Below are 25,956 nucleotides of genomic sequence, written 5' to 3'. Positions count from 1 at the left end.
AACTAGCTTCCGGCAGATACCCGTACGCATCGATTTGCGGCGGAAGAATAACCCCTGACCTGACGCATGATGCAATGACGAACGCGGAAGCACAGAAGATAGAGCAAAACAAAACACTGGTCACGAATTAGAAGCTTAAACAGAGAATTTTTAAAGAGAAATATCAGAGGATTTCGATATTTTTTGTCAAATCAACTTAGATAATGTGGTTCAGAAAACATAATATTTTAAGTTTCTCAAAAAGCTAGATATTTTAGTTAATAAAGCTTTAAAAATGGATATTTTTCTTACAAAAACCCATCGCTTTGCTTCAGAAGGCCATTATTAACCCCTGGAGCTGTATGGATTATTTTTAGGATGGATGGACGCATTTTTTTGGGCTTCACTACCATTATAAAGCTTGGAAGAGCCAGGATATTTTTAAATATATCTCCAATTGTGTTTGTCTGAAAGATGATAGTGAAGGTGAGTAAATCATGGGATAATTTTCATTTTTGGTCGAACTAACCCTTTAAGGCATATGCAGTTTCAATGGAGATAAAAGAAAATAAAGCCTGTATTGTAAAAGCCCAATCATTTCATTGAGGTTCACTGTGACTGGAAAGCGTCTCTGATTTTACACAATGTGTCCACAGAGCTTAATTATGGACGTGTGTGCAGGCATGCATACCCTGTTGATTAATTCCCCCACCATGCCAGTCCATGACCCATTAGGTTCTGGAGCTCCATACAGGCCGTCATCCACCAGCTTGATCCGGAACGAAAACTTCAGTATGTCTGCCAGCTCCCGCAGCATATCCACACAGAATCCCTCATACTGATCGTTACCCTGAAAGTCCTGGTAGTTTGCCTTGCGCATCACGTATGGATTCTCCTATAAAACAGGATGAAGGTAACATTTAACGCTGTACTCTTCCACTCTAAATTTCCATACAGTGAAGCACCATAAACTCAATGAAAGTCAATAGCCATACATTGGAAGTGGCATTTTGATTAGTGTTAAGCCATGAAATGGCAGTAAAATCCAGTGAAACGGTGCTTCCTTAGCCTTGACATGTGAAAGTACTTTTTTGGCTGCAGCTTCTTGGTTTGAATGTATTATATTTTTTGAATGTATTATATCAGTATGATGTTGCCTGTGGATAGCAAACCTATTTTCTTCTTTTTGCAAGCACATGATGCAAATAAGATGGTTAATAATGAAGGGATGACTTGTGGTTGTTTTGATTAAAAAAACAAAAAAACAAAAAACAGAACAAATACAAGCAGTAAGCGATTTTAAAACAATTAGAGTCAGATACATTTTAATGTTAAGGAATTGTTTAAATGTGTTTGTTGCCTGGAAGCAACATTGTATGACAGTGGAATGAATAATAATGCAGTGAATATGGATGCATCACCGAAGGTGCTATATAAAATATTGCAACTAGTATATATTTTTAATTTAATTTAAGTACACTCTACTTTCACAACGGACAGAGTAAAACAGGACATTCAATGAAAAAAAAAAGTAGCACAGTTCTTTATGTTATCCATTGACTGAATGGTGAGAAGTAGGCATTCTATACCGGAATGGAATCAGACTGAAAGCTGGTATAGAAATTGTTGCTAAAAAACAATGCTTGTTAACATCAACATGGTTAAAATCATCCAATAGCATGAGCTAGAACAATGTGCACTGATGATTTCTTCACAGTAAGACCGGGAAAGTGCATTAAGAAAGTAAATAAAATTTTGATTTGATGTTGACTTTAACATTACATTCACAATGCATTCAACAGAGGAATGTAGGTTTGCTTAAACTGTTAGGCAAATTTCTGACTGCAAAAATGAGTCTAGTCTGAATTTATGTTTGAGATTGTAAAATTGGAATCTACAAAGCTCTTCATACAAATACAAACTCAAGAAGCAACATTATTATACTGTATAAGCTATGTGTAAGCAAGCAAGGCTTCGGAATCGGAGCCCAAAATAACATTTAAGACAGAATTGGGTTTGGAGATGTGCTGTTTAAAAAGACTTTACTTGGTCATGTGCAACATTTGAATCCATTTGAAGCTTGTACCAGTGAGTGCCAGATCTGTAAAAGCCCTATAATTCACAATTATCTCTTACATACTGGTCTGAAATGCTCAAAAGTTCTTTTTTCATGTGCTGCTAAAGCCACAAAGCCCATGGAGTCATATCTGGAGAAGTTCTTACCAGTATTGTGGTGACGGTGAGTGTCTTATTGGCTAACGTCTCAGACATGTTGATGTCTAAAGACGTGGAGTTCATAGCCAACGTGTTGTTGGAGTACCAGACACCAATCTGCACATGTAAAGTAAAAAAAAAAAAGATTTAAGATGCTTCACTGCTTCATTTTAATTACAAAGATTAAGTAAGAACTACTTACATGATGAACAAATGTGCGTTAAATGAACTAAATAATATAAAATCATTTGTGACCCATTTGAAAACATGTTTGATCTCGCATGGGGGAAACAGGCAGGAATAAACAAGTTCAGTGAATAAGACGAGGGGATGAAGGAGAGATAAAAGAGCATGAAGCGAGGGATCAATACTATGATCAATAAGAGAGGAGTGAAGTGGTGATTACTCCAGCTACCACCCATTCATTAGACCTTACAACCTTTTCCGTGATTCCGGATAAAATCCGGAGTTAGTGTTTATGAGAGTACGTTTGTGTGTGTGTATGTGTGTGTTACCTCTTTGTGACCCCCCTTGAATTTCTCAAGAATACGCAGCGTGTAATTGGTCCTCTGGCCTTTGCTGTTAAACTCCACGCGGCCTGTTAGGCCATCATACTCTACCTAAAATGAAAGAGAGAGAGGGGGGAAATTTAAACCAAGGGTAACAAACAAGAATGACGAACAACATTAATTTTGACCTACAATATTAAGGTAGAAATTATAGCACAGGCGGAGAAAAACAGAGAGACAGCCAGAGGACAAGTGAGAGGAAAACTCTGAGATGATTAAGAAAGTTAAGGTGAAGTGTCATTTCTGCTCTAACGGCATCACCGATTGCAATTGCAAAAATAATGACTGTTTTCATTATTATTGGCAAGTGAGGTAAACACTTGGAGTTATGGAGACAAACCGAGAATGGAGGACGAGAGGAGGTGTGGAGATGGTGCCAAATGGAGTGGTGAAATGATGGAGTGATGGGCAAACTGCAAAACAGATGGAGGGACACAGTGAATGAAAGACCGCACTTGTGCCTAGACAACACAAACATAGTCTAGGATCTCACAGTTTATAATAGCAGCATTAAAATGATAAAATACAAGCAGACCTTCAGACAGGTTGCAATAAACAATGGACATCTGGTGTTAAGGGCACAGTTATAATTGCTTTGAAACTAATGCCAGTTGTAAAATGACTGTGGCTGAGCATAATCATTACAGAGGACGTAAAAGTCATACTGCATTGGTCACCATCAGGGCCGTTGATGGAGGAGACAACCAGGAACATCGTCCCGGTCTCTGTGACAAGGGCGGCTCATTAAGTACTCAAGCTATTTGTGAAAAAAATAAAAATGCATTTATTGCCTACAAAATCAGTCCTGGGGCCTGTGAATTGACTCTGCATTAGTAAAATTTTAATCAAATTATACTATATTTATTTAAACAATTTATTATAATAAAATTATTAGCATTTTGTGTCATCTATATACATAGCATTAGCAATTTATTTCATTACATGTATTTATTTATTATTATTTTAATTATTTATTTTATATTATAAATTATATATAAAATATTTTTACATTTAATTTGGTTCATTTACTGTTGTTATTGCTGTTTTCTGCATAGTTTCACAGTGCTGAACATTGTTAAATGTTTCTTGACGGTGTTAAATGATGCACAGCGATACTCAATGCACAATAATGCATTAGTCAAGGTTTAAATTTATTGCGGAGTAAATTAAAAAGCAACCATCATAAACTCTCTGCGTCTTGTATATCGACGCCAAGAGGAAAGATTACAAAGACATTTTTCCTTGGAATAACATGCACTGATGAATTGTGCGCAACGAGACCAAGAATGAATGTTGAGAAAGTAGATAAGGTCATTTTAAATTTCATGTTGACTTTAACAGAGCCTATAAAAGCCAATAAGCAGTTGCATGCAGAATCCCATCAACATAAAAACCAGATTAAAACGGGCTTCTACAGCTCATCAGAGACAACAACCCTAAAGACCAAACACTAAAGTCATCAGAAAATGGCTGCCAATGGGGTAGCCATGGTGACAAATACCATGCGCAGGTAGTTCATGAGACTGGTGCCGTGCTGCCAGATGAGTGAGGAAGTGCAGCTCAGAGGCTTCACTCCGATCTCCTGACTGCGGTTCAGCTCTCGCACTGCTCCGACCACCACATGCACTGCATCGAACATCAGCGCAGATGACAACTGTAGGTGGAGAGAGAACATGAATGAAACGAGACGAGAAATACGGCGAAGCCAAGACAGAAAGATGGTGGAGAAGAAAAAGAGAATAAAGGAATGTAGAATTGAGAAAGACAGCAAATGAGGTCATTAGGGGGACAAGGAGACTTCACGTCTGTTAGGGCCCTACAGCAACTCTTCCTCCTGAACGTCTAACAGAGGTTCCTAAATTACGTTGTGTGGCGCACGTCCTATTTGGACACATTTGAAAAAACCTTCTGGCAGATATAACATCTCATTATTCCACAGAGTTAGTAGATACTACGGTTTACAGTTTGCAGTTTTTTTTCCCCATCTAAGAAAATCTCAGCAAAATCTGGTTTAAATAATGCAGCTGAATGTCAATCAAATTACTGAAATCATGGATGCTCTTGGAATCTAAAAAGCATTTTTAGATGCTAACACAACCAAATATTTCACTGTTACTGATATACATATCCTGACAAATGTGGTTTTAATTGTTTGATTTAAAAAATGTTAACGACAATAATAACCTCTCACACCTCTCACTGTGAGTTTGACAATTCTCTTAGCACCTTGTCAGCACTGCTTTAAAGATATAAATATTTTAAATTGCCCATTTTATGAATAAAACGGGGTGTGCATATTATATAAAAGTATTATTAATATGGTAATGGTGCTGTAAGTTGGTAAACATTACAACTCACAAATCTATTACTCAGGGCAATTCAACCTCTCACACTTAAAGTGACACAGCAAGTAAGTCTGTGCCCTTTACCTGGATAGGTTGAATTGCCCTGAGTAATAGATTTGTGAGTTGTAATGTTTCTCATGAAATATTCACATGAAAGTATATAATTGTAAGCTCACCGCTGGACCAGGGTATGGGCTGATGTCACAACCTTCCCTCCATGATAGGTTTAGGCTTCTGATGAACTCCAGGTAAAAAGGATGACTGCTGTTCAACATGGAGAAGCCAACGATATTTGACTGATCATCTACAACATCATCCAACCTCAACAGAGGGAAATCCTGAAAAAGAGAGAGAGAGAGACTAAGTCAAGAAGTACTGTGGACACAATATTGTGGTTTTGGCACTATGAAATACTTTAACCACTTTAATTAACATCTAGAGAAAAGCCAATTCTTGGTATTTACTTAACTGAAAACCACTGCCAGTGAGCGTATTACACGCGATGGCCTTTTGGCGCGCATGCGCGTTTCCTTTCCTCATTATTGAAAACGCGCGATGTTCAGAAATTCATACTCAGCGGTGCTCGCGAAACAGGTGAGTGTTTAACAGTTAAAAGATAAAATACTCAGTTTTTTTCCCACACAATATTTAGTAAAAACCGTCATTTCTGTCGAACAGTTAAAAAGTACTGCGAGGCAGCGCAGTTTGGCCGCTGTTTTACCATCCCTGTTCCGTGAGCCACTGTAAGGTGAGTTTGACAATTCTCTTAGCACCTTGTCAGCACTGCTTTAACGATATAAATATTTTAAATTGACCATTTTACGAATAAAACGGGGTGTGCATATTATATAAAAGTATTATTAATATAGGAATGGTGCTGTAAGTTGGTAAGAATAGTTTATTTTAAATTTATTGACGTTCAGAGTCATATACAGTAGTACTGGTGAAAATATGAGAACGAAATCAATGAATATTAAAAATGTATGGATTCAGACTATTAAAGCTGAAACACATTAAATCTGAGTAGAAGTAGTGAGAGGTCATAAAAGTAAAATGTAAATAGATATTTGACTTATTTATAATGCCATCACTGGATTTTCCCAGGGTTTTGTCTTATCTTGACTTGGCTTATAATGATGTAGTGTGTGACCTCTATACTAGTATAACGTTACTGTATAGTGGCATACACTATACAACATTTCAGTCCTATGAGATTGCAAACTTTTAGCAACAGTAATTTTACTGATGAACTCATTTGAAAGTTTGAAAATCTTCTAGAAATGACAGAAAGGGATGCAAGAGTGACATTCAACATAATAATAAAACCATTTGTACAAAATATATTACAGTTGAGGCACCATACATCACATTTATAGTGATTTGGTAAATGTGTGCTTAACTCAAATGCAATGTTTACATATTATTCAGAAAAGGTCTACAGATTTTTTTTTTTAAATAGCTACATTTGCCTGGCCAGTTTTTCGCAAATACCCGCTGCTCCCTACGGGTTTGGGAAAACTCTCATCCATAAATAAATAGTAATTTACTGAAGGCAATATTCAACCCTGCTAGGATTACACTCAACATAAGTGGTGCCCATTGGGAACATTCAAGGAAAACATTAAAAATGGGCTCAAATTGTTTTAGAAAAGGCTTTTTTTTTTTTTTTGTCCTTGAATGGCTTTCACCTTGTCTACCAAATCAGTCAGCCCTTATACTTTCTCATCTATTGGCAAGTGGATAATCTCAAGAGGTGCAGTTAGGTAGTGAGTTTGTCAATGGTAAAGTCAACAAAGACTTTTTCTATAGCTGTGTAGAAGCAGTGGGAATGCTCTTGGTGGATCCACCAATTGGTTTTAGATTATTTATCACAAACTTTTACTTTCTATATGGCAGCTGAAGGAGGATCCAACTCCACCTATGAAGACACCTATTCAGTTTTTAATTCCCATATGTCTGCAATTATTGATTCACTCTAAAACCTTCTGAAGTCCAGGTGCATTTCAAGTGAAGCAGGGGAATGATCTTGTTATGTCATTGACCCCTTCAGCAGTACATCCTTTTGATTCCTCCTGAGGATCCTTGTCGTATTTATGAATGGAGGTATGACAGGTACTGTGACTGTTTTTGAAGGGCTTGATAATGGCAAGTGTCTTTCATCTTTAGTCTGCTCTCAATTAGATTGCTGACAATGTGAATCTGACAAGACGATGACCTTATTCAAGATGCAGACTTAATTTTAGAGACTGCTACTGAAAGCCATCACTCAGCAGCCACCAATGAATCTAGCATACAATTGCAATATTGCCTTGAGGTTGTCTGCATTTGTCCCTGATCTTGGGGAAAAGCTTGCCAAAGTCAGATTAATAAAAGGCTAAGCTTGAATTTGAATGTTCAAATGAGCCGTTTCATAAGGAGAAGAAAACAAGACTGAATTTTATTTTATTACACTTTAGAAAATATGTACATCGAAAATTCTTTATGCCATGACAGCACTTAAAAGTGGTGCATTACTAAATTAAAAAATCACACTAAAATGTAATTCAGCTCATCTTCTTTCACACTCCTATTCATGTATCTTTAGACTTTTTTTCAGTTGGCACGCTCTTAGCAAAATTGCTTCCTTACTGCAGAGTGAGCTCTGGCTCCCTCCCAAATACAAAAATAAATAATTTTATAAAAAATGCATGTTAAACAAATTTAATCTCTAAATGTTTTAAATATTAAATATTTGCCATTTACTGAGGCCATACGAAACATGTTTGGACAGTCTCAAATCTTATCTTTCATGATTCAGTTTGCCTCACAAGGTCAAATGCTTTAGCCTACCTCAACTTGTAACAGTTGTATTAAAATCCCAAGCTCACAACAGAAGCATATGTGACCTCAAAACAAGGACATAATCCACCTCATCCATGATGATAACGATAAACGGCATTGATGCGTTGTGCATCTGTGATGAGCTGGTCAATGGCCAGGCCTGCCATTACTCTTACTGGATGAAAGTGGGTTAAGGGGAGAAAGGGTAGTGTGTCATTGGACAAAGTGGAAAAAAAGGGGTTTGTTTACCATTGTGGTGAGAATATACTTGTAGAAGGCTGATGTCATGCCTAATTCTGAGGCCTAGAGAAAGGGAGAAACAGCAAGAGATATGTTGTATGTCAGAAATCTAATCATAATTCATACTACATCTGCACAGTTGAGTCATGTCAGGTTTTTCTTTCTTTCTTTCTTTTCTTTCTTTCTTTCTTTCTTTCTATCTATCTATCTATCTATCTATCTGTTTCAGTTGTGTTGAACACAGTAGTCTGCAAAAAATCAGGTTGCAAATTAAAATCCCATTTAAACCTAGCTATAAACTAAGCTTAAGTATTTTGAAAAATGTCATTATATATATAAAATGGCATATATATATATATATATATATATATATATATATATATATATATATATATATATATATATGAGATTAAATTTTTTTTTTTAAAATTCAACTCATCAAATTGCATTTCAAAAAGAACTGGAAATTTTTTTTTAAATATTTTTAAGTCAGAAAAAAAGTAAAAGGACCCCTATATAAGCACACATACCTTCTTTAATATAAGTATTGACACTGATGCATTAGCATCAATGATAATAGTCGCAACTTTGTCATCACGGATTTCTTTCAGCAGGGGGGTGGGGTCCAAGTTTTCATCCAGCATTCTGACTGAGAGTGTTTCCCGGGATATGAGGAAGTGACGCACAAGCTCCTCCAATCGCAGCAGGCCTGAGGGTGTAGCATAAAATCCCAAATCTATATATATAAGCATTTTGAAAACATTTTCAATATATATTCCAGGGCATTTGTGAAAAATTAGCAAAACTCTCATAAATATTATTATAAATATTATTATAATTTTTTTTTTTTTTACAATGATCAGGCTATTCAGCATAAATGTCGTGTTGACACATTAAAATAAATGTCATGCAACCATCTAAAACCTTTTAACAGCTTTCATAAACTGTCAATTGCAGTAAACCTTACCTTACTTTCCAACCTGCTCCTCCATATTAAAGTCAGTGACTATCGAATTAAGTGACTTTGAGAGCCAATAAAGTTAATTCCGTATGTACATAAATTTGTGCTCTAAGCCACCACAAAATCCATATGGTGACTTCATTGATTTTGGACTGCAGTCAACAAGATGCACAGCTAACGATAACAGCAGGGTGGAAGTGATGAAAGAGTGCTTTCTCACAAAAACAAACAAAAAACTGTGTGGTGGTATCCATGCTCTCTCACACATCCACATTAGTAAGGAACCAATGTGTAGATGAGCACATCTATGCATGCTAATGTGCACAGAGAACTCAAACATGCCTGCACAAACACAACTGCCTGCATCTTAAACAGACTAATGCTCTCTTACACTTGAACATGAGCACAGGCTGCAGTAATTATATGGAAAAGCATGGGATAGCACAGATATGCAAACAGCAGTAAACAGTGGTGCATGAAACCGTAGCACCATTACCCAGACCATACCAATCAAGCGAGAGCTGCTCGCATCAGCAAGTCACGAGAGATCAACTTGCAGTCAGCATCGTAACGGCTCGCATACATTTCACTTTAGTGCGCTAACTACTTCTCGTTAAGCTTAGTCAACAAAGTATAACAAATACAATTAATATTGCTTCTTGTTTGTCTGTATGATGACACAGTCCTCAATGTGATGTCCCTCAAAATATAAATATGGATAGCACTACTCATCTGAAAAACATTGGTTCAGTATTTTTGTATATTGCAGTGATAATCATCCAGCATCACCTGAAAGACAGGTGTGCTTTTTTAATTAAGAAATAAGTGCCTCCAATCATGCCTATCCACCTTATTCCTACGCCCCATGATGCTTTGTGCAAATTATGGGTGTAACTTCCGCTAAGCTGTAAACAATCAGTGAAAGGCTCGCTCTGTTTTTTTTTAAACCGAGTACAATGAGATGACATTATTCTACTCACCGTTCAACCATTGAACATTAAAAGGACATTTAAAAATGTGTAAAAACATCAACAAGACCACAAATGTGCAGCATATGTTTCCTTTTTTCATATTATTAAAGTGGGATGCAAAGGGGAAAAAGAAAATAATCATGAGGAAAAGAATGCAGCAACTGAAAAGAGCTTGTGCCATAGATATTCTTGTTATAACATGTCACGTTAAAATACCAAGCGTTACATTATTCTCATGATGCCTGAAAATAAAAAATGAAGGAAAATTGACAGCTCATTCAGTCAAACTGACGGATAAGCTTTATGATTTGAAATGTTTCGTTTCAGTCTTTTAGAATGGAAGTTCCCCAGACCAGAAGTGCTACCCATAATTCAAAACGCAGTAGGCTCGTCAGGAATAAGGTGGATATTAACAGTTAAATATTAAATAAGGTAAAATCATACCAGTTTTATAATGTTACTTGGGCCTTTATGCTACTTTTATTTGAAGGGACAGTGGGATATAGAACGAGATAGGTGATCAGGAAATGTAAATTGTTAATGTTAAAATGTTAAAGGGTTAGTTCACCCAAAAATGAAAATTCTGTCATTTATTACTCACCCTCATGTCATTCCACACCCGTAAGACCTTTGTTCATCTTCGGAACACAAATTAAGATATTTTTGATAAAATCCGATGGCTCAGTGAGGCCTCCATTGACAGCATGATAATTAACACTTTCAATGCCCAGAAAGCTACTAAAGACAAATTTAAAACAGATCATGTGACTACAGTGGTTCAACCTTAATATTATGAAGCGACGAGAATACTTTTTGCGCACCAAAAAAACCCCAAAATAACGACTTTATTCAACAATATCTAGTGATGGGCGATTTCAAAACACTGCTTCATGAAGCTTCGAAGCTTTACAAATCAGTGGTTCGGAGCGTGTATCAAACTGCCAAAGTCACGTGATTTCAGTAAACGTTCACGTGACGTTGGCAGTTTGATACACACTTCGAATCACTGATTCGAAACAAAATATTCATAAAGCTTGAAGCAGTGTTTTGAAATCGCCCATCACTAGAAATTGTTGAATAAAGACGTTAATTTGTTTTTTTGGCACAAAAAGTATTCTCGTCGCTTCATAACATTAAGGTTGAACCACTGTAGTCACATGAACTGTTTTAAATATGTACCTTTCTGGGCATCTGAAAGTGTTAATTATCTCGCTGTCAATGCAGGCCTCACTGAGCCAACGGATTTTATCAAAAATATTTTAATTTGTGTTCTGAAGATGAACGAAGGTCTTACGGGTGTGTAACAAAATGAGGGTGAGTAATTAATAACAGAATTGTCATTTTTGGGTGAATAACCTTTTAAATCCAGATTTGAACTTACACTACTATATTGAACCAATGCATGTGTGCTAACTGCTAGGTCACAGCGGCAACATTTTTACTTAATATAATGTCATTATCATCAAGCAGAAACATGAATCCACAAGAATAAAGCAAATAAAAGGTTTAATCTTATAAAAATATGTAATTTGCTGAAGCAGTGGCATCAGCGTTAATAACATCATATAATAGGCACCAAGCCTAAGGATAATGCACTTAAAAAAATAAAATGAAATGCATTGTGAATCAGCGACTGTGAAATGAATTAGAAAAGGTGCTGTGAACAATGAACAATTCAGCTTGATCTATAACAGCTGAATGAAAGAATGGGTAGTTCATTGTTGATAGTGCCGACGCTTTCCCTGCAGACTTACACTCTGCTTTGGCACAGATCAGGCTGGCCGTCGGGTAACTGAAAGAGCGCAGGATGGCACCGATGGCCAAGCTTAAGTCCTCGTTGCTAGGATACAGCGTCACTGAGGCAAAGCGCAGATATGGCAAGCGTGGAGTCTCCTCTGGACCAATCTTGATGTGAGGGATCTGAGAGGAACGGGCAAAAATAAAGAGGAAGATTTAGAAGAATAGACGTGATTGTGTAATTCAGTGGTTCTCAACCACATTTCTGGAGGCCCACCAACACTGCACATTTTGCATGTCTCCTTTGTCTGACACACCCATTTTAGATCTTTGAGTCACTACTAATGAGCCGATAACCCTAATCAGGTGTGTTTAATTAAGGAGACATGCAAAATGTGCAGTGTTGGTGGGCCTCCAGGAATGTGGTTGAGAAACACTGGTGTAATTGACCCACACAGGTTTTTCAGTGGCTGATGCCAATATCTAAAGCAGCGATTTTCAATCTTGCTCCTAGGGAGTCACAGCACTGCACATTTTGTGTGTCTCTCTTATTTATTTCGACTTGTAAAAAGTGTTCACGTCCTCGTAGAACTCATAACTTGACCATGCTCCGACTTGTACCATGTGACTGCTTTACCACCTGGCCACTGCAGATTTATACTGGTGTTAGTAGTGTTGCTATAGAAATGCATAATTCAGCTCAGAGTAGAATGTGATGTGTTTTTAATTATGGTAATTACGGCATGCCGTGAATGCAGCATAAACTGAGCATGTCAGATAAGAGAGACTTACAAAATGTGCAGAACTTTCTATAAAACTTTCTAAAAAAAGTCACATTTTTCAAAGATTAATAATAATAATAATAATAATAATAATAATGATGATAATGCATGTTTCTTGAGCACCAAATCTGCATCTTACAATGATTTCTGAAGGATCATGTGACACTGAAGACTGGAGTAATGATGCTGAAAACTCAAAGAAATAAATTACATTTTAAAATATATTAAAATAGAAAACATTTTTTTTAAATAGTCATATCTTTTTTTTTTTTTTTTTTTTTTACTGTGTTTTTGATCAAATTAATGCAGCCTTGTTGAGTATAAGAGACTTCTTTCAAAAAAAAAAAACCCAAATGATTACAAATGATTATTTTTTTATGATTATTTTTTTTATGAATTTATGATTACAAATGATAACAAATGTTTATTAGAATGCCTTGTAAATTCCAATTCAGTTACAACATTTAAATTGAGGTAGCAAACAGAATATTGAATTGCAAAATTAACTTTGTCAAGTCTTGATAAATACTTGTTAGAAAGTTTAACAAAAAGTTTTAAGTCTTAAAGGGACAGTTCACCCAAAAATGAAAATTCTGTCATTAAAGGATTAGTTCACTGATAATTTACTCACCCCTATGTCATCCAAGATGTTTATGTCTTTCTTTCTTCAGTTGAAAAGAAATTATGGTTTTTGAGGAAAACATTTCAGGATTTTTCTCCATATAGTGGACTTCAGTGGCTACCAATGACCGGAAATACCAAGCAAGTGTTTACAAAGCGAACACGCAAAGACTAAGTCAAAAGGCCTTTACAAAAAAAGGTAAAACAACGATGTTGGATGATTTTGAAGTTGGAGGAGATAGTTTTTTTCGCCCTACCTGCGGTACTTCTGCCTACGTCACGCGTGACCTTTCTAACGTTATTACGTAATGCGTGGCGCATTGCAGAGCAGTGCAAGATGAGCATTTGTCAACCCGTTGGTAGCCATTGAAATCCACTATATGGAGAAAAATCCTGGAATGATTTCCTCAAAAATCTTCATTTCTTTTCGACTGATGAAAGAAAGACATAAACATCTTGGATGACGTGGGGGTGAGTAAATTATCAGGAAATTTTAATTCTGAAGTGAACTAATCCCTTAATTACTCACCCTCATGTCGAAACGAAAGTCTTAAGGATTATCGGATGATTGTCTGTTTTTTCTTTAAAGCGCTGCCTAAAAAGCCAGCATTGTTTTATTTATTTTTTATTTAGTAATTTCCAGGTTTAAATTATATTGAAAATCTGGGATTAGAAATGCTGACCACACTGTGTATAAATATACAATTTAATTTGAGTAAATTAGATGTACACAAAATGAACAAAATTAAAAGCACGTTCATTTTACGCAATATTAAATTGTTAATTGGCTGAGTGGGCACCAAAACAGCCAGATATCGGCCAATTAATCATTCTGGCTGATATATCATTCTCTCTATCCGTAAGGAAGGAAGAAGAGAGAGAAAATATGGAAAATTAGGTCAGAGGGAGAGATGCTTTTCAAGCAGCAAAGCAAAGGCACACAGGAAATAATGGCCTGTGGCTGAGGAACAGTGTAAATTTATCATCTCAGGAAATGCTCTCACAGACACATAGGCAAATGCACTTCCTTTCATTCTCACCTCTTTTTCCCCACATATATGACTGACAGTGGATCCAGAAGCAGGACTAGAGGCAGGACCAATGACAGAGACCACTCCCTTTGGCAAGATCTGACACACTTGGAGGGGTAAAGATATATTATTAGAAAGAGACAGATAAATAAAGCTACCATGAGAGAGAGATAGAGAGCAGGGTGATAGAGCAAGACAGTGACTGAATGAGAAAGGGACAGGGTAGAGAGAGAGACAGACATTGCAGTGGGCAGAGAAAAAGCCAACATCTTGGACGCCGTCCAGTTCTGTGTCCTGTTCCTAGATGATATATCAAATTAGGAGTCAATGCAAAGCTCTTTTTGATTAATTACATCAATAAGCACAACACAGATTTATGCTCTGCCTACAGGAGATTGCTGCTCTAATTCTACAGAAGAACGAGGAGGAGAGAGAGAGAGCACAGGGTGTATATTTAGATGAAAAGATTTCTTTCTTGCTTGCTTTTGAACTGTTGCATTGAAATGTTCAGGGCACTGTGCATGTGTGACAAGGGTATGTAATTCATTTTGCAACAAATGAAAATCTTTTATCCTCCTGTTATATTCACATGCTCTGCCGTGAGTGTGTGTTATCAGTCCATTTCAGTCCAGTGGTAAAGTGAAAGTTTTTTTCTGTTTTGTGCTCAATACAGCAGTGCATATTATTCTAAAGAGAAAAATAGTATGTCTTTCATCAAAATGTAATAACTTTCTCCACTAAAAATATTGTTAACCAACAGTCAAGTGGCTTAAAAAATATTAAAGAAAAAAATTGTAGACTATTGTAATCTTGCCATAAAATAATTCAATTCTGGTTAACAATAATGCTATATTATATTATATTATATTATATTATATTATATTATATTATATTATATTATATTATATTATATTATACAATACGCTGCCCGGCCAAAAAAAGTCATCATTTTCACACATGAGTTCAGACCTTAAATTCATTGAATGCCTTTGGGTTGTGCTAGAGTAGACTTTACAGAGTGCTCGGCTCTTGCATCGTCAATACAAGATCTTGACCAAAAATTGATGCACCCTTGATGGAAATAACATCACAACATTTATTTATAAATATATATTATTTATCTCATCCCAAAGACTTTCAATGAATTTAAGGTCTGGGACTCAGAGGTGCCAATTCATGAGTGAAAATGATTCTTCATGCTCTCTGAACCATTCTTTCACAATTTGAGCTTGATGAATCTTGACATTGTCATCCTGGAATATAGCCATGATGTGTCTTCCTACATGGTTGTTTAAGAAGTACTCCATCACTTGGGGTTAAAAGAACAGTTCCCAAACATATAACATGCTAGAAACATAATAATCACTGCAATAATGATCCAGTCATGATCCAGTATTTGCCTATTTAAATCCAAACAGCGACTTTTTATTTTGCCGAGCAGTGTATATATCAATACATTTAAAAAAGAAATCACTCAAACTTGACATTCAACTTTGACTTTCCATTCAAAAAGCATCCTGTAAGCTTCATTCTGTTATGGAATGCCCTCTTTATAATCAATCAATTTCTAATGAAGATTAAGAAAGAAAGAAAAAAACTGTAGGCATTATTTTAGACTACTGTTCTTGGTAATTCATCATTAAACCTTGCCAATAGTTAATTTAATTCTGATAATAGAGCTGCATGATTAATCGTTAAAAGATCGCGATCTTGATTCAAACACCCACGCGATCTTATTCCTAAATGACAGCGATTCGTCTATGTCTATTAAACCTTTGACAAATACGATCACAGCAAACATTGAAATCTGCATTTACATTGTCGCTGACCTAGAGAAAGCAGCTGTTGTGTTTTGAAACAGCATAAAAAAGTCTTTTCAACCACACATTATTAATATTTCTGTTAAAATAATTCAAATGATCACAGAAGTACTGGGATAAAAGTCTATAGTTCGGAGATGAACACTGATGTCTATGGTAGCGATCAAAATGTAGTAAATCGCCTTTTAAAAGTAACTTAATGCCTCAAATAAAGATTGTATCAGTTACACCGTCACACCAGTTGTTGGCGACAAGTGATTGTTAAAAAATGTATTTGTCATTGAATCATTCATTCAAGAGATTCATCCAATAATGAAACAAGTGAAGTCTTTATGAGTGAGTCATTGAATCATTCATTCAGACCGATTTACAAAAAATAATAACAATTAAATCAAATCAAATGAATTAAATATTTTTTAAAATAGACTGCAGCATTTAACATTTTGTCAGAACCTCTAGTAAATTACATGTTTAGTTATCTATTTTGAATTGTGGGAGAACTGTGATCTCCGTTTTTCTCCCAAAAAAAAGTGATTCTCAATTTATCCAGAATCATGCAGCTCTATCTGATAACAATAATATAATATAATATAATACAATATAATATAGCAAATGACAATACATTTGAAAAAGATATCATAACTTGACCTTTAGCCTTGACTTTCCATTCAAAATGCCCACTTTCTATAAGCTAATCAAATAAAAACATGTACGACCCTATTATTTGTTCTTGTTGAATTTTTATTCAAGTTGTTGAAGTTTTAGCCAAAATACTTCACATTACAGAATTAAAATTGTGAATGAGGTTTCGTGTGACTACCAGTGTGTGTGTAGTCATTTTGTTAGACTCACTTGTGTCTGTAGTCTCGTACTGAGAGTCTCTCTGCAGCTCAAAGATGTCGACCTCCACGCGTGCTCGTGCCGGGCTCTCCATCGCACTGTTGATGTTCTCTCGGGCCAGAGCCAATGCCAACCGCTCTCCACGTCCACATGCTGACTGATCATCTAAAATAGCAGCTGAAGAACAAAAAAAAAAAGCTCTGTGTTTTGTTTTCTGCTCTGGAATTTAATTGAGTTTTTGATGTTGATGATTGAAGTTTGATTTGTTATTGCAAGAAGATGGAGTTACTCATCTAGATTGAACAGAAACAAGTTTGCAACGAATGTCGCATGTTGTGATGTTAACTGATTAGATTGTTCTATTGAGCGCATTTCGTTTGGAGGCTTGCCAGAGATTAATTGATGCTTTATTGTTCGCAATAATCAAGATGAACATACTGATGCTTGAAGCAATCAGTCACATGCTGTGAAGTAACAGCCAAGTACAAGCGACTTTGAAAAAGGCTCCTGCTTGAATCCGATAATATTGCTTAATTTCGCCTGAACTCTGCTCTAAAGTCAGTGGTTTAATCTAATGACTTAATCTTAGTTTTTATAAATTGACCAAAAAGAAAGAAAAAAGAAACGATCCCAGCATATCTGAGATTATCGCTTCACACTCTCTCTTGTGTAACAGGTGTTTAGTTGAAAAAGATTAAGCCTAATAGGAGGTCAGTACTTCAGAAGACGTATTTAAACATTAAATCAAGAACAAGCTTTGTAGTCACTATAAATGTGGGCTTCAGGTTGATGCTTGCTGCCTCCATTACAGGTAAAGCATTTGGGTTATCTGGAGACTGTACCAATGTAGCCAATTTGCTCATTCCAATTATAAAAAAAAGTTTTATTTTTTCACATAGACTCTGTAGATAAAGCTGGAAGAACTGAGGCAGAATTACACCTCTTGATGGGTAGGAAGTTGTCTAGGTTGGTACCGCAGTTGAACCTTATTGCATAGGTAAAGGCCAGCAGTACTATTACCACTAAAGGCCCTATCATACACCCGGCACAATGTGACGGCAGGCGCGACGCAAGTGTTTTTTGCTAGTTTCAGCCCGACACAGTTATCATTTACACGTCCAGAGCCCACGTTGTTTAAATAGCAACTGTAATCGCACTCATTTGTTCATCCATGGGCGTGCTGGTCTGAAAACGAGGCGTGTTCAGGTGCATTGTTGGTGTGTTGCTATTTTGAGGCAACTGAAAACGACTGTGCCATTGACCAACAAAAACCTGGTCTAAATCAATGGAGCAGTATTTTTTTATTATTATTATTTGAAGGGCACGTTAGTAATATGCGCCTGTAGGCGGGTGCACAACACGTGTACACACAGGGACACGCAGCAGAACACAAACGTGCCAAATATTAAAAATAAAAGGATTACAATGTAAAAGATAATTATTGTGTACAAAAAGATAAAAATGCCTACATGTCATAATGGATAATCATTGCATGCATCAGAATGACCTATTTGCAGTAATGACGAATGAAATTGGCTGATTATTTGACCAATCGTGGCAATCTGCACATGTATTTACACTGACTCATCAGGTTGAGGGTGTCTATATTCCGCCATGTAAATAGCAATCCACCATGGTGCAAGCGCACTTGGCTTTTAAAGGGAATGGGAGACGACACTGTGATTGGTTTATTGCATGTTACGCCCAAAACACACCCATGACTCAATAAGAGACTAGGTACAACCCTTTTTTTGACCATGCGCCTTGTGCGGCAAACATTTTTTCTGTCGTTAAACTAGCAAAGTAGATTCGGACACGCCCTAAGTGCACTTGCTCCATGCACTTCAGGTCATGCGCTTAGATCATTAAAATAGGGCCCTGAGTATTAAACTTTCCTCACATGTTTGTTCTACAGACATGAATGATACCTTCAATTTTTTTTTTCAATTACTTTTTTTTACTGCCTTGGTGCATGATAAAACAAGAAAGATAAGCCCCTAGTCGGGTGGGCTCTTTTCACTTGGACCATTAGCAGTCACCTAGAAACACCCTAGTAATCGGGAGATAATGTGAAGATACACTTTTTGTGTTGTCTAACAGGAAGTGGCCCATGGTCTCTCACCCATCCTGACAGCTGAGAGAGCGGGTGTCTGGCTGTGAGAGGACGGGGCCATGGTCAGCAGCAGCAACAGCAGGAAGAGGAAGAGGAGGTGAATCGACAGCAGCAGCGCTGGCAGAGCCGGCATCTTCCACTGCTCCTCATGGAGAAAGGTCGTCTGGCTGCCTGCACCGCCACCTAGAGGACAGGTACAAAATTACACATGAGAAATCATCAACTGACATGTTGATTTAATATTAATCAACAATCTGATGCAGATTAAAATCAATATGGTGCATATACATTGTGCATCTCAACAAGAAACATATAGCATGTTGAGAATGGCACCATTCTACTTTGTTTTTGTAGTATACTGTGCACAATGTTAATGCGTTTGAATTGTATGCGTTGTATGTTTTATGTGTTGAATACCCAGATGACCTACTATATTATACAAAATGTGCAGCATACGTTTTTACACAAGTCAATTAAAAAAAAAACACAAAATAACAGCCAAGATAACTAGATGCTAGAAGTTGAATTAAACATGCAACATTTTAACATTATTCAATGCAAAAATGCAACATAATGAGGTCATGTGAAAACAATGATGCATGTTGCTGTTTTTGAAAAGTTTAGCATTAAATAATGCATACTATTTTTTGGAAAAAAAAAAAAAAAAGAAGAAGAAAAAACAAGCCCCAATGTATTCAGTATACAGTATCTAATGCACAATGTGCAGTAAGCAGCATGCTATTATTCCATTCTAAACATAGCCCTTGATTTAGTTTAACTTGGCTGTTGTCCACACCACTCTGTCCATGTGTTGCATCACCCACTTAAGCTATTAAAGGGTTCCTCGTTGACCATGTTGGTTTGCAAGCAGCACAAACATGCCACTTTTAAACATAATATGCCTGTTTTTTCAATGCCCTTCACTAACACACAAACAAACACAGGCATATATTCTCATCCAAAATACACACACACACACACACACACACACACACACACACACGCGCATAATATGCCTGTTTCTTGTCCCAGTGCTATAATATGAGCCATACACTAGATTATTTGGCTTTGATGTGATGTGATAAAATATTCAGGACCATTGCAAAAGTGTACGTTGCTGTTTATTAGCTCCTGAAAACATATTTGCAGCGACTTACTGAGGTTTTGTTGTTAACTTGTCACTGAAAACCAAATTTTTAAAAACATGATGGATGATTCAGAATGGTAATTTTAACAGATAAAATATTAAGGTATCTGATCTATTGTGTTTCTGTACTAGAAACATTGAATCACATAGTAATTCTGTGATGCTATATAGTTTACTAAACAATAACATGAGCTTAATGGGTGTTTTTCCAAAACTTTTCAGGCAAGGAGGAAAGTTTAGACTTACACAAGCATGAAAATGAACTGACCTTTCAAGTCAAATGTGTTCAGGTCACTACAGGCCTGAACAGATAAGCCGGAATTATGGCTGCTAGCGCATGAATAACATGCCATGTGTGATGGGTTACTTCACATATGCAACTCGCAGATAAAGCAATCTCAGAAGAGGTGCATGTGTGAAAAAATGGGCACGTACATGGAACAATAAATGAATTACCAGGGAAATCAAAAATGTTAAAAAAAATAGACCATGACAGAAATTTTACAACCCAGTCTGTCAAAGTGACGTACAGTATAATGATTATTTGTAGCGCAACCTCGGCACATGCCACATGTGGCAATATAAAACAATTCCCCACAAGAAAACCCACAACATAATACAGAGAAGCAGAGAGAATTGAATGCAGCCAGAAGAAACAGACTCAGAAATGGCTTTGGGAGACAAAGAGGAGAGCGAGAAAGATTGAACGCTTGACGAATGCAGCATAATAGAGCTGAAAAGACTCCGGTCTGTTGTGTGTGTGTGTGTGCGGGTATGGGCCGCACAAAACAGAGACACAAGTCAAGCTAAAGATCAAGAGCCTCATCCCTAAAGCCGCCGTCAATCCTGGGCTGCCTGTGTTTGAGTTTGTCAACAGCTTGATTTGTATTGGCCTTCCTCAGCTCCGTGAAGTAAATGTTTATCTTTCCTGCCAATAAGGCCCTTTGAATGCATTCAAATTGAAGTCTGAATGGAACCAAAATGAAGTGAGCGAACCAAAAAGGGAGGAGAGGACAGAAGAAAGACAGCTGGGATGAGATAGCGCGTGAGAGAAAGCAGAAATAGTGTGGAGAGAAAGATGAAAGTAAACCGAGAGAGATGGTGAGAGGGGAGAGAGTAGGAAGAAAAAGAAAGTATTAACACACACAAGTAAACACCACATAAGGCGACAGCATGCTGAATGGGCAGAAATTCAAGCTTGGCTGTTTCAGTTATTTAACTGTTAGCTTTCCTGCATTGAATTTAACAGTCAATGTAATTGCCCGCAAGCTTGCTTAATCAATGGACTTTTGCTTCCGCTCTCTAATAACAATATATAATCACACATCCTAAGACTGATGCATGAGCATTCACAACCTGTAACACTTTACATATTTCTTTCAGTGGCCTGGGTTCTAGAAGTCGTTTTCCTTATTTTAATTATGCAGTATCTCACAAGCTGTTGTACAGAATATCAACACGGCTGTGGATGCAGGCCTTTGAACATTAGGGCTGGGACAGTCCTATTGATACTTCGCAATTCATGGATCCTTTCTGATATTTTCCAAACGCATCGCAAATCGATTCTGAGCTTAGCTTTTAACTGCAGATGGCACTCTGGGCTATTATTTTAACCAAATGCTCAAATGCTCACGAAGAAGACTGCTCGTGTGTTCGGCTGAGTCTGACAATGTATTTGTCAGAATGCTTTTATGATGTGAGATTAAAGGGGGGGTATCACACACAGTTTCTGCCAATCTCATGTTAATCTTGAGTACCTATAGAGTTATATTGCATCCTTCATATTTTCGAAAAGTCTTTAGTTTTATCATATTTATAAAAGATACGCTGTACAGAGTCTTTCCGAAAAAAAGCAGAGCTCCTGGAGGCTGGAGAGTCACGAGCGCACACAGCTTTTGCGTAGAGATCGTCTGCAAGCTGCGACATCATTATAAATAAAAAGGGAACAAAAACGTCTGTGTTGTTCGTGCACTTGCACGCTGATTGCCAACAAAACACAGACATTTGATGCAGTTTTACTCACCACCCGCGATCAGCAAATCCAGTGTCGAACTGGGACTTGTTTACAAAGCATTCATCACCGAAATTCTGGGAACAAACAAACATAAGTGCACAACTCCATTGCTGCCCCAGAAAAACAAACTTCATCCACTGTTCCCTTAACGCTGGGTTCTTTTGGAAGCTGAAAAAGGTAATCTTTCCCTCACAACCAAAAACACACTCCTTTGGTGACAGGAGCTGCGTCTCATTTCAGAGGTTGCGTCCTCCAGAGGTCGCATTTGAAGGCTGCATTCATCATCAAGGAAGTCTTATTTAAGAAAAGTGCTCTTGCTCTGGGTGGTGTGTGTGTGCACCTTATTAGGGAGAAGTGCCTATACAAGGAATTCCGCCCTTTATTACGTGATAAAGACCATACTCGAAAAAAATTTGGCAAAACATGTCCACAACCGGAAGTAGTAATACTCCGTCATATGTCCAACTCGTGTTTTGAAACTTTGGCCATGTTTAGCATGAGAATGCAACCAGAATCATTTCTCGACTCACGATGCATCAATGTATTGTCCCAGCCCTATTGAACATAGAACTTAACCCCAGCTTCAATGGTAATTAATAACATAATGGTGTATAATGGTTATTAAAATATATATATATATGTGTGTGTGTGTGTGTGTATATATTAGAATATTCAATAATTTTCTAATTCATAACTTTTTAAACATTTAAAAAAAAGCTCTGATTAAAAAGACTTGCAAGACTGCATAAATATGAAGGAATCATTGAATGCTTGAATTATATTTGTTTAGGTTTTGCACCTTTTTGATGTATTGTCTTATAAAAAAAAGACCACTACTTTACTTCATACTTTAACACTACAGCATCCCATATTAACTAACCTATAAACTCGTTTACATTTCCATTATAGCAGCAGCGTCTCTGATTGGTGGATCTTGCTATAGCATTAATTGTAGTTTATACATAAGCATAAATTCTGCCATTAAACACAGTTGCTATTAAAGCATTTATCATTGTTTAATAACCTTAGAGTTCATATTAAATCTCCATGTCATTTATTACATTTTTACTTCAGAAACCCATCTGGTATGTATGACTAGAAACAAATCCGTTTCTTAGATGGGTGTGAGACAAATGCTAAGCATCAGGCCAGTGATAAAGCATAAGCTAATTCCATACATCTGCTATTCTTGGCCTTAAAGAAAGTCTTTTAGTGCCGCCTCTTGATGCTCTTTTGAAAATTAAGAAGAATGAAAGGCTCTGACCTTGCTGAGCTTCTGATCGAAGGCAAAGATAGCACTTAAGACCATGCTTTTAAGGCTTTGGGGATTCTTAAGTACCAAGAGACTCAAACAAAATAAAACTACAAAAATTGTCAGGTATTGAAGAAGACAGTTTTTGACTAAATCACAGAAAATATTCCAGCCAGACACTGCTCCCATGCTGTCAAATCCAATATCGTAATTCTCACATTACACCGCAAACACTGTCCTGCGGTTTCATTCAGATTTACTTTGGAACAGCCACTCTAAGCCAACTGGCTATGATCCTTCTCCACAGGCTGTTAGAAAAAAAAAAGAAAAAAAAAGATGGTAAAACAGTGTTTCTAATATGCCTGTCACTCTGACTGTAATGCGTCTCTGTGTTTGGGACATTAGTGCGGCTCATCCTGTGAGGTTGAGGCAAATAAAAAGGTTTGTTTGCCTCAGAGGCAGCTGGGGCATGGCATCCTTGCTGCTTCGGATACTATAATGAAGGGATAATCCTCTCATTTAGCCACAGACAGGGGATATATTTTACTCTGTTTTTGTGATGGGTGAGGTGTGTGTGTGTATAACAGTGCATTACACAGCAGCAGAATAAACATTAAAACACTATCAGGATGAAGGGGTAAATAGGATGAACAGCTTGGGATGTTTGGAAGTGTGACAGAAAAATAGAGAAATTCACAGCGTCATCTGGACAGAGGGTGGATGGCGTGTAGAACAAAGGGGGTGATATAAAAAAATGTAAGTCTGAAGCTTTCAAGCTTTAAAAAGGATGTACCATTAAAGCAGTCCATACAGCTTGATCTTTTGAAGCCATATGAAGCTCTGTGTGAGGAACAGACTGAAATGTATAAATGGTGGCAGAATTTCTGGATTAGCTATTTCTTTAAAGAGTGGATTTATTTTATTTTTTTTATTTTTTTTTCAGATGAACCATATTTTGACCAAAAACTATTTAATGCAAGAACCAAAATGCAAAATAAATAAAATTATTAAAAAAAACATATAGCCCCCCAAAAAATCATGTTTTTCCACACTAAATAAATACAATTTATATGTAATTTATATAAACCAATAAAGCAATGTATGATAATAAAAAACAAAATACGATATATTTACTTTATCTATCTATTTAAAAGTTTGGGGGTTGTATGATATTGGGGGAAGTAATATATGAAGCATAAGCAGCATAGCAGTACCAATGCTGCATTTCTTAGATCAAAAATACAGTAAAACAGTAGTATTAAGAAATATTACTAAAATTTTAAATAACAGCTTTTATATTTTAAAATGTCATTTATTCCTGTGATGCAAAGCTGAATTTTGAGCAGCCATTACTCTAGTCTTTAGTGCCACATGATCCTTTAGAAATCATTCTAATCATTTCTAATTTGGTGCTCAAGAAACATTTCTTATTATTATCGGTGTTGAAAACAATTGTGCTGCTTAATATGTTTGTGAAAACCGTGATACTTTTTTTTTTTTTTAAATATGCTGATTTAGTCTTCATGCAAAGGTTTCAGTGAAAAGAAAATAAATATATCTGAGTATCTGATCAAGAAGAGACATCACAAAACAGGAACAGGAATAAGTCAAGGAATATGTTTGTCAGTGACCTCAACAGATAGATTTAGACCCTGCTCATGTTTCAGCATAGGTCTGCAGTCTGTGCAGACAGAATGTGCATCTTAGTGCCTCAGGCTTGTGCTCGTGACCATCATCTCCGGTTGTGAAAGGAGGCATCATCTGTCCCAACACAAAACGATAGTGACTTCACCGTACTTCTTCACTCTCAACCACTGTTTCTCTCCAGACCTTTTCCTTGTCACCTTCACAAATTGTCGGCCCAAGGCTACTTGTGCCATGCACTTCCCTGCAAACAAACCCCCTCCAGATGCTTTGCCTATTATGAGAGAAGCTAAAAATAAACACAGGGCTCATGCAGCTAACTAACTGTCCTCTGTTGCAGATGCTCTAATATTAACTGGCCGTTTTTATCTTGTATTATCTTAATTTTACAGATGAGCTCTGGCTTTTTAACTAAGACGTAGCATCCAAACTGTGCCCTACTCACTGCGCAAGAGCTCTGACAACTTTTAAAAAAATTGAATGGCATTTCAAAACTAAATACCTCTTCAACAGTATACCCATAAAATAATAAGGTGCAAGCAAGCACTGGCATTTTTAACTCAATTTATCCCAGATAAATATATAACCTACAGAATAGAGGAGGAAGCAGAGATGAGAATAAAGCAATGAGTGCATTTAAATGTACAATAAAGCGCTGATAACTAAACAGTTCATTATGAAAACCTGCCAATGCAATAATTTTTTTACAAATTTAAATATACTGGTTTTCAAACCAGGTCCTGGGGACCCACCGCTCTGCACATTATGTATGTCCCCCTTATTTAACACTCCTGATTCATATCATCAACTTATTAGGTGAGGGCTTCGTGAACAACTGTGTTAGATAAGAGAGACA

The 25,956-nt window shown here is 36.7% G+C and overlaps 1 protein-coding gene across 3 annotated transcripts in view; it reads right to left on the bottom strand.

Moving 5' to 3' along the window:
- The window catches only part of LOC127501161 (glutamate receptor ionotropic, kainate 5), a 102,602-nt gene that overhangs the window by 27,885 nt on the left and 48,761 nt on the right, over positions 1 to 25,956 (bottom strand). For all 3 annotated transcript variants that reach the window (XM_051872984.1, XM_051872985.1, XM_051872986.1), the window contains exons 4-14: positions 19,053 to 19,226; positions 16,943 to 17,107; positions 14,280 to 14,377; positions 11,854 to 12,019; positions 8,698 to 8,876; positions 8,177 to 8,230; positions 5,284 to 5,445; positions 4,264 to 4,416; positions 2,709 to 2,813; positions 2,203 to 2,310; positions 671 to 874 (exon numbers count right to left, since the gene is read on the bottom strand). In XM_051872984.1, the coding sequence (XP_051728944.1) occupies positions 671 to 874; positions 2,203 to 2,310; positions 2,709 to 2,813; positions 4,264 to 4,416; positions 5,284 to 5,445; positions 8,177 to 8,230; positions 8,698 to 8,876; positions 11,854 to 12,019; positions 14,280 to 14,377; positions 16,943 to 17,107; positions 19,053 to 19,176 (1,518 nt within the window). In that variant the 5' untranslated portion in view covers positions 19,177 to 19,226. The remainder of the gene's footprint in view (positions 1 to 670; positions 875 to 2,202; positions 2,311 to 2,708; positions 2,814 to 4,263; positions 4,417 to 5,283; positions 5,446 to 8,176; positions 8,231 to 8,697; positions 8,877 to 11,853; positions 12,020 to 14,279; positions 14,378 to 16,942; positions 17,108 to 19,052; positions 19,227 to 25,956) is intronic.

This window comes from Ctenopharyngodon idella, chromosome 19 (assembly GCF_019924925.1).
Source record: "Ctenopharyngodon idella isolate HZGC_01 chromosome 19, HZGC01, whole genome shotgun sequence".
Lineage (NCBI taxonomy): Eukaryota > Metazoa > Chordata > Actinopteri > Cypriniformes > Xenocyprididae > Ctenopharyngodon > Ctenopharyngodon idella.
Note: the sequence above shows the minus strand (reverse complement) of the source record. Positions and strands in the feature narration are given on the sequence as shown.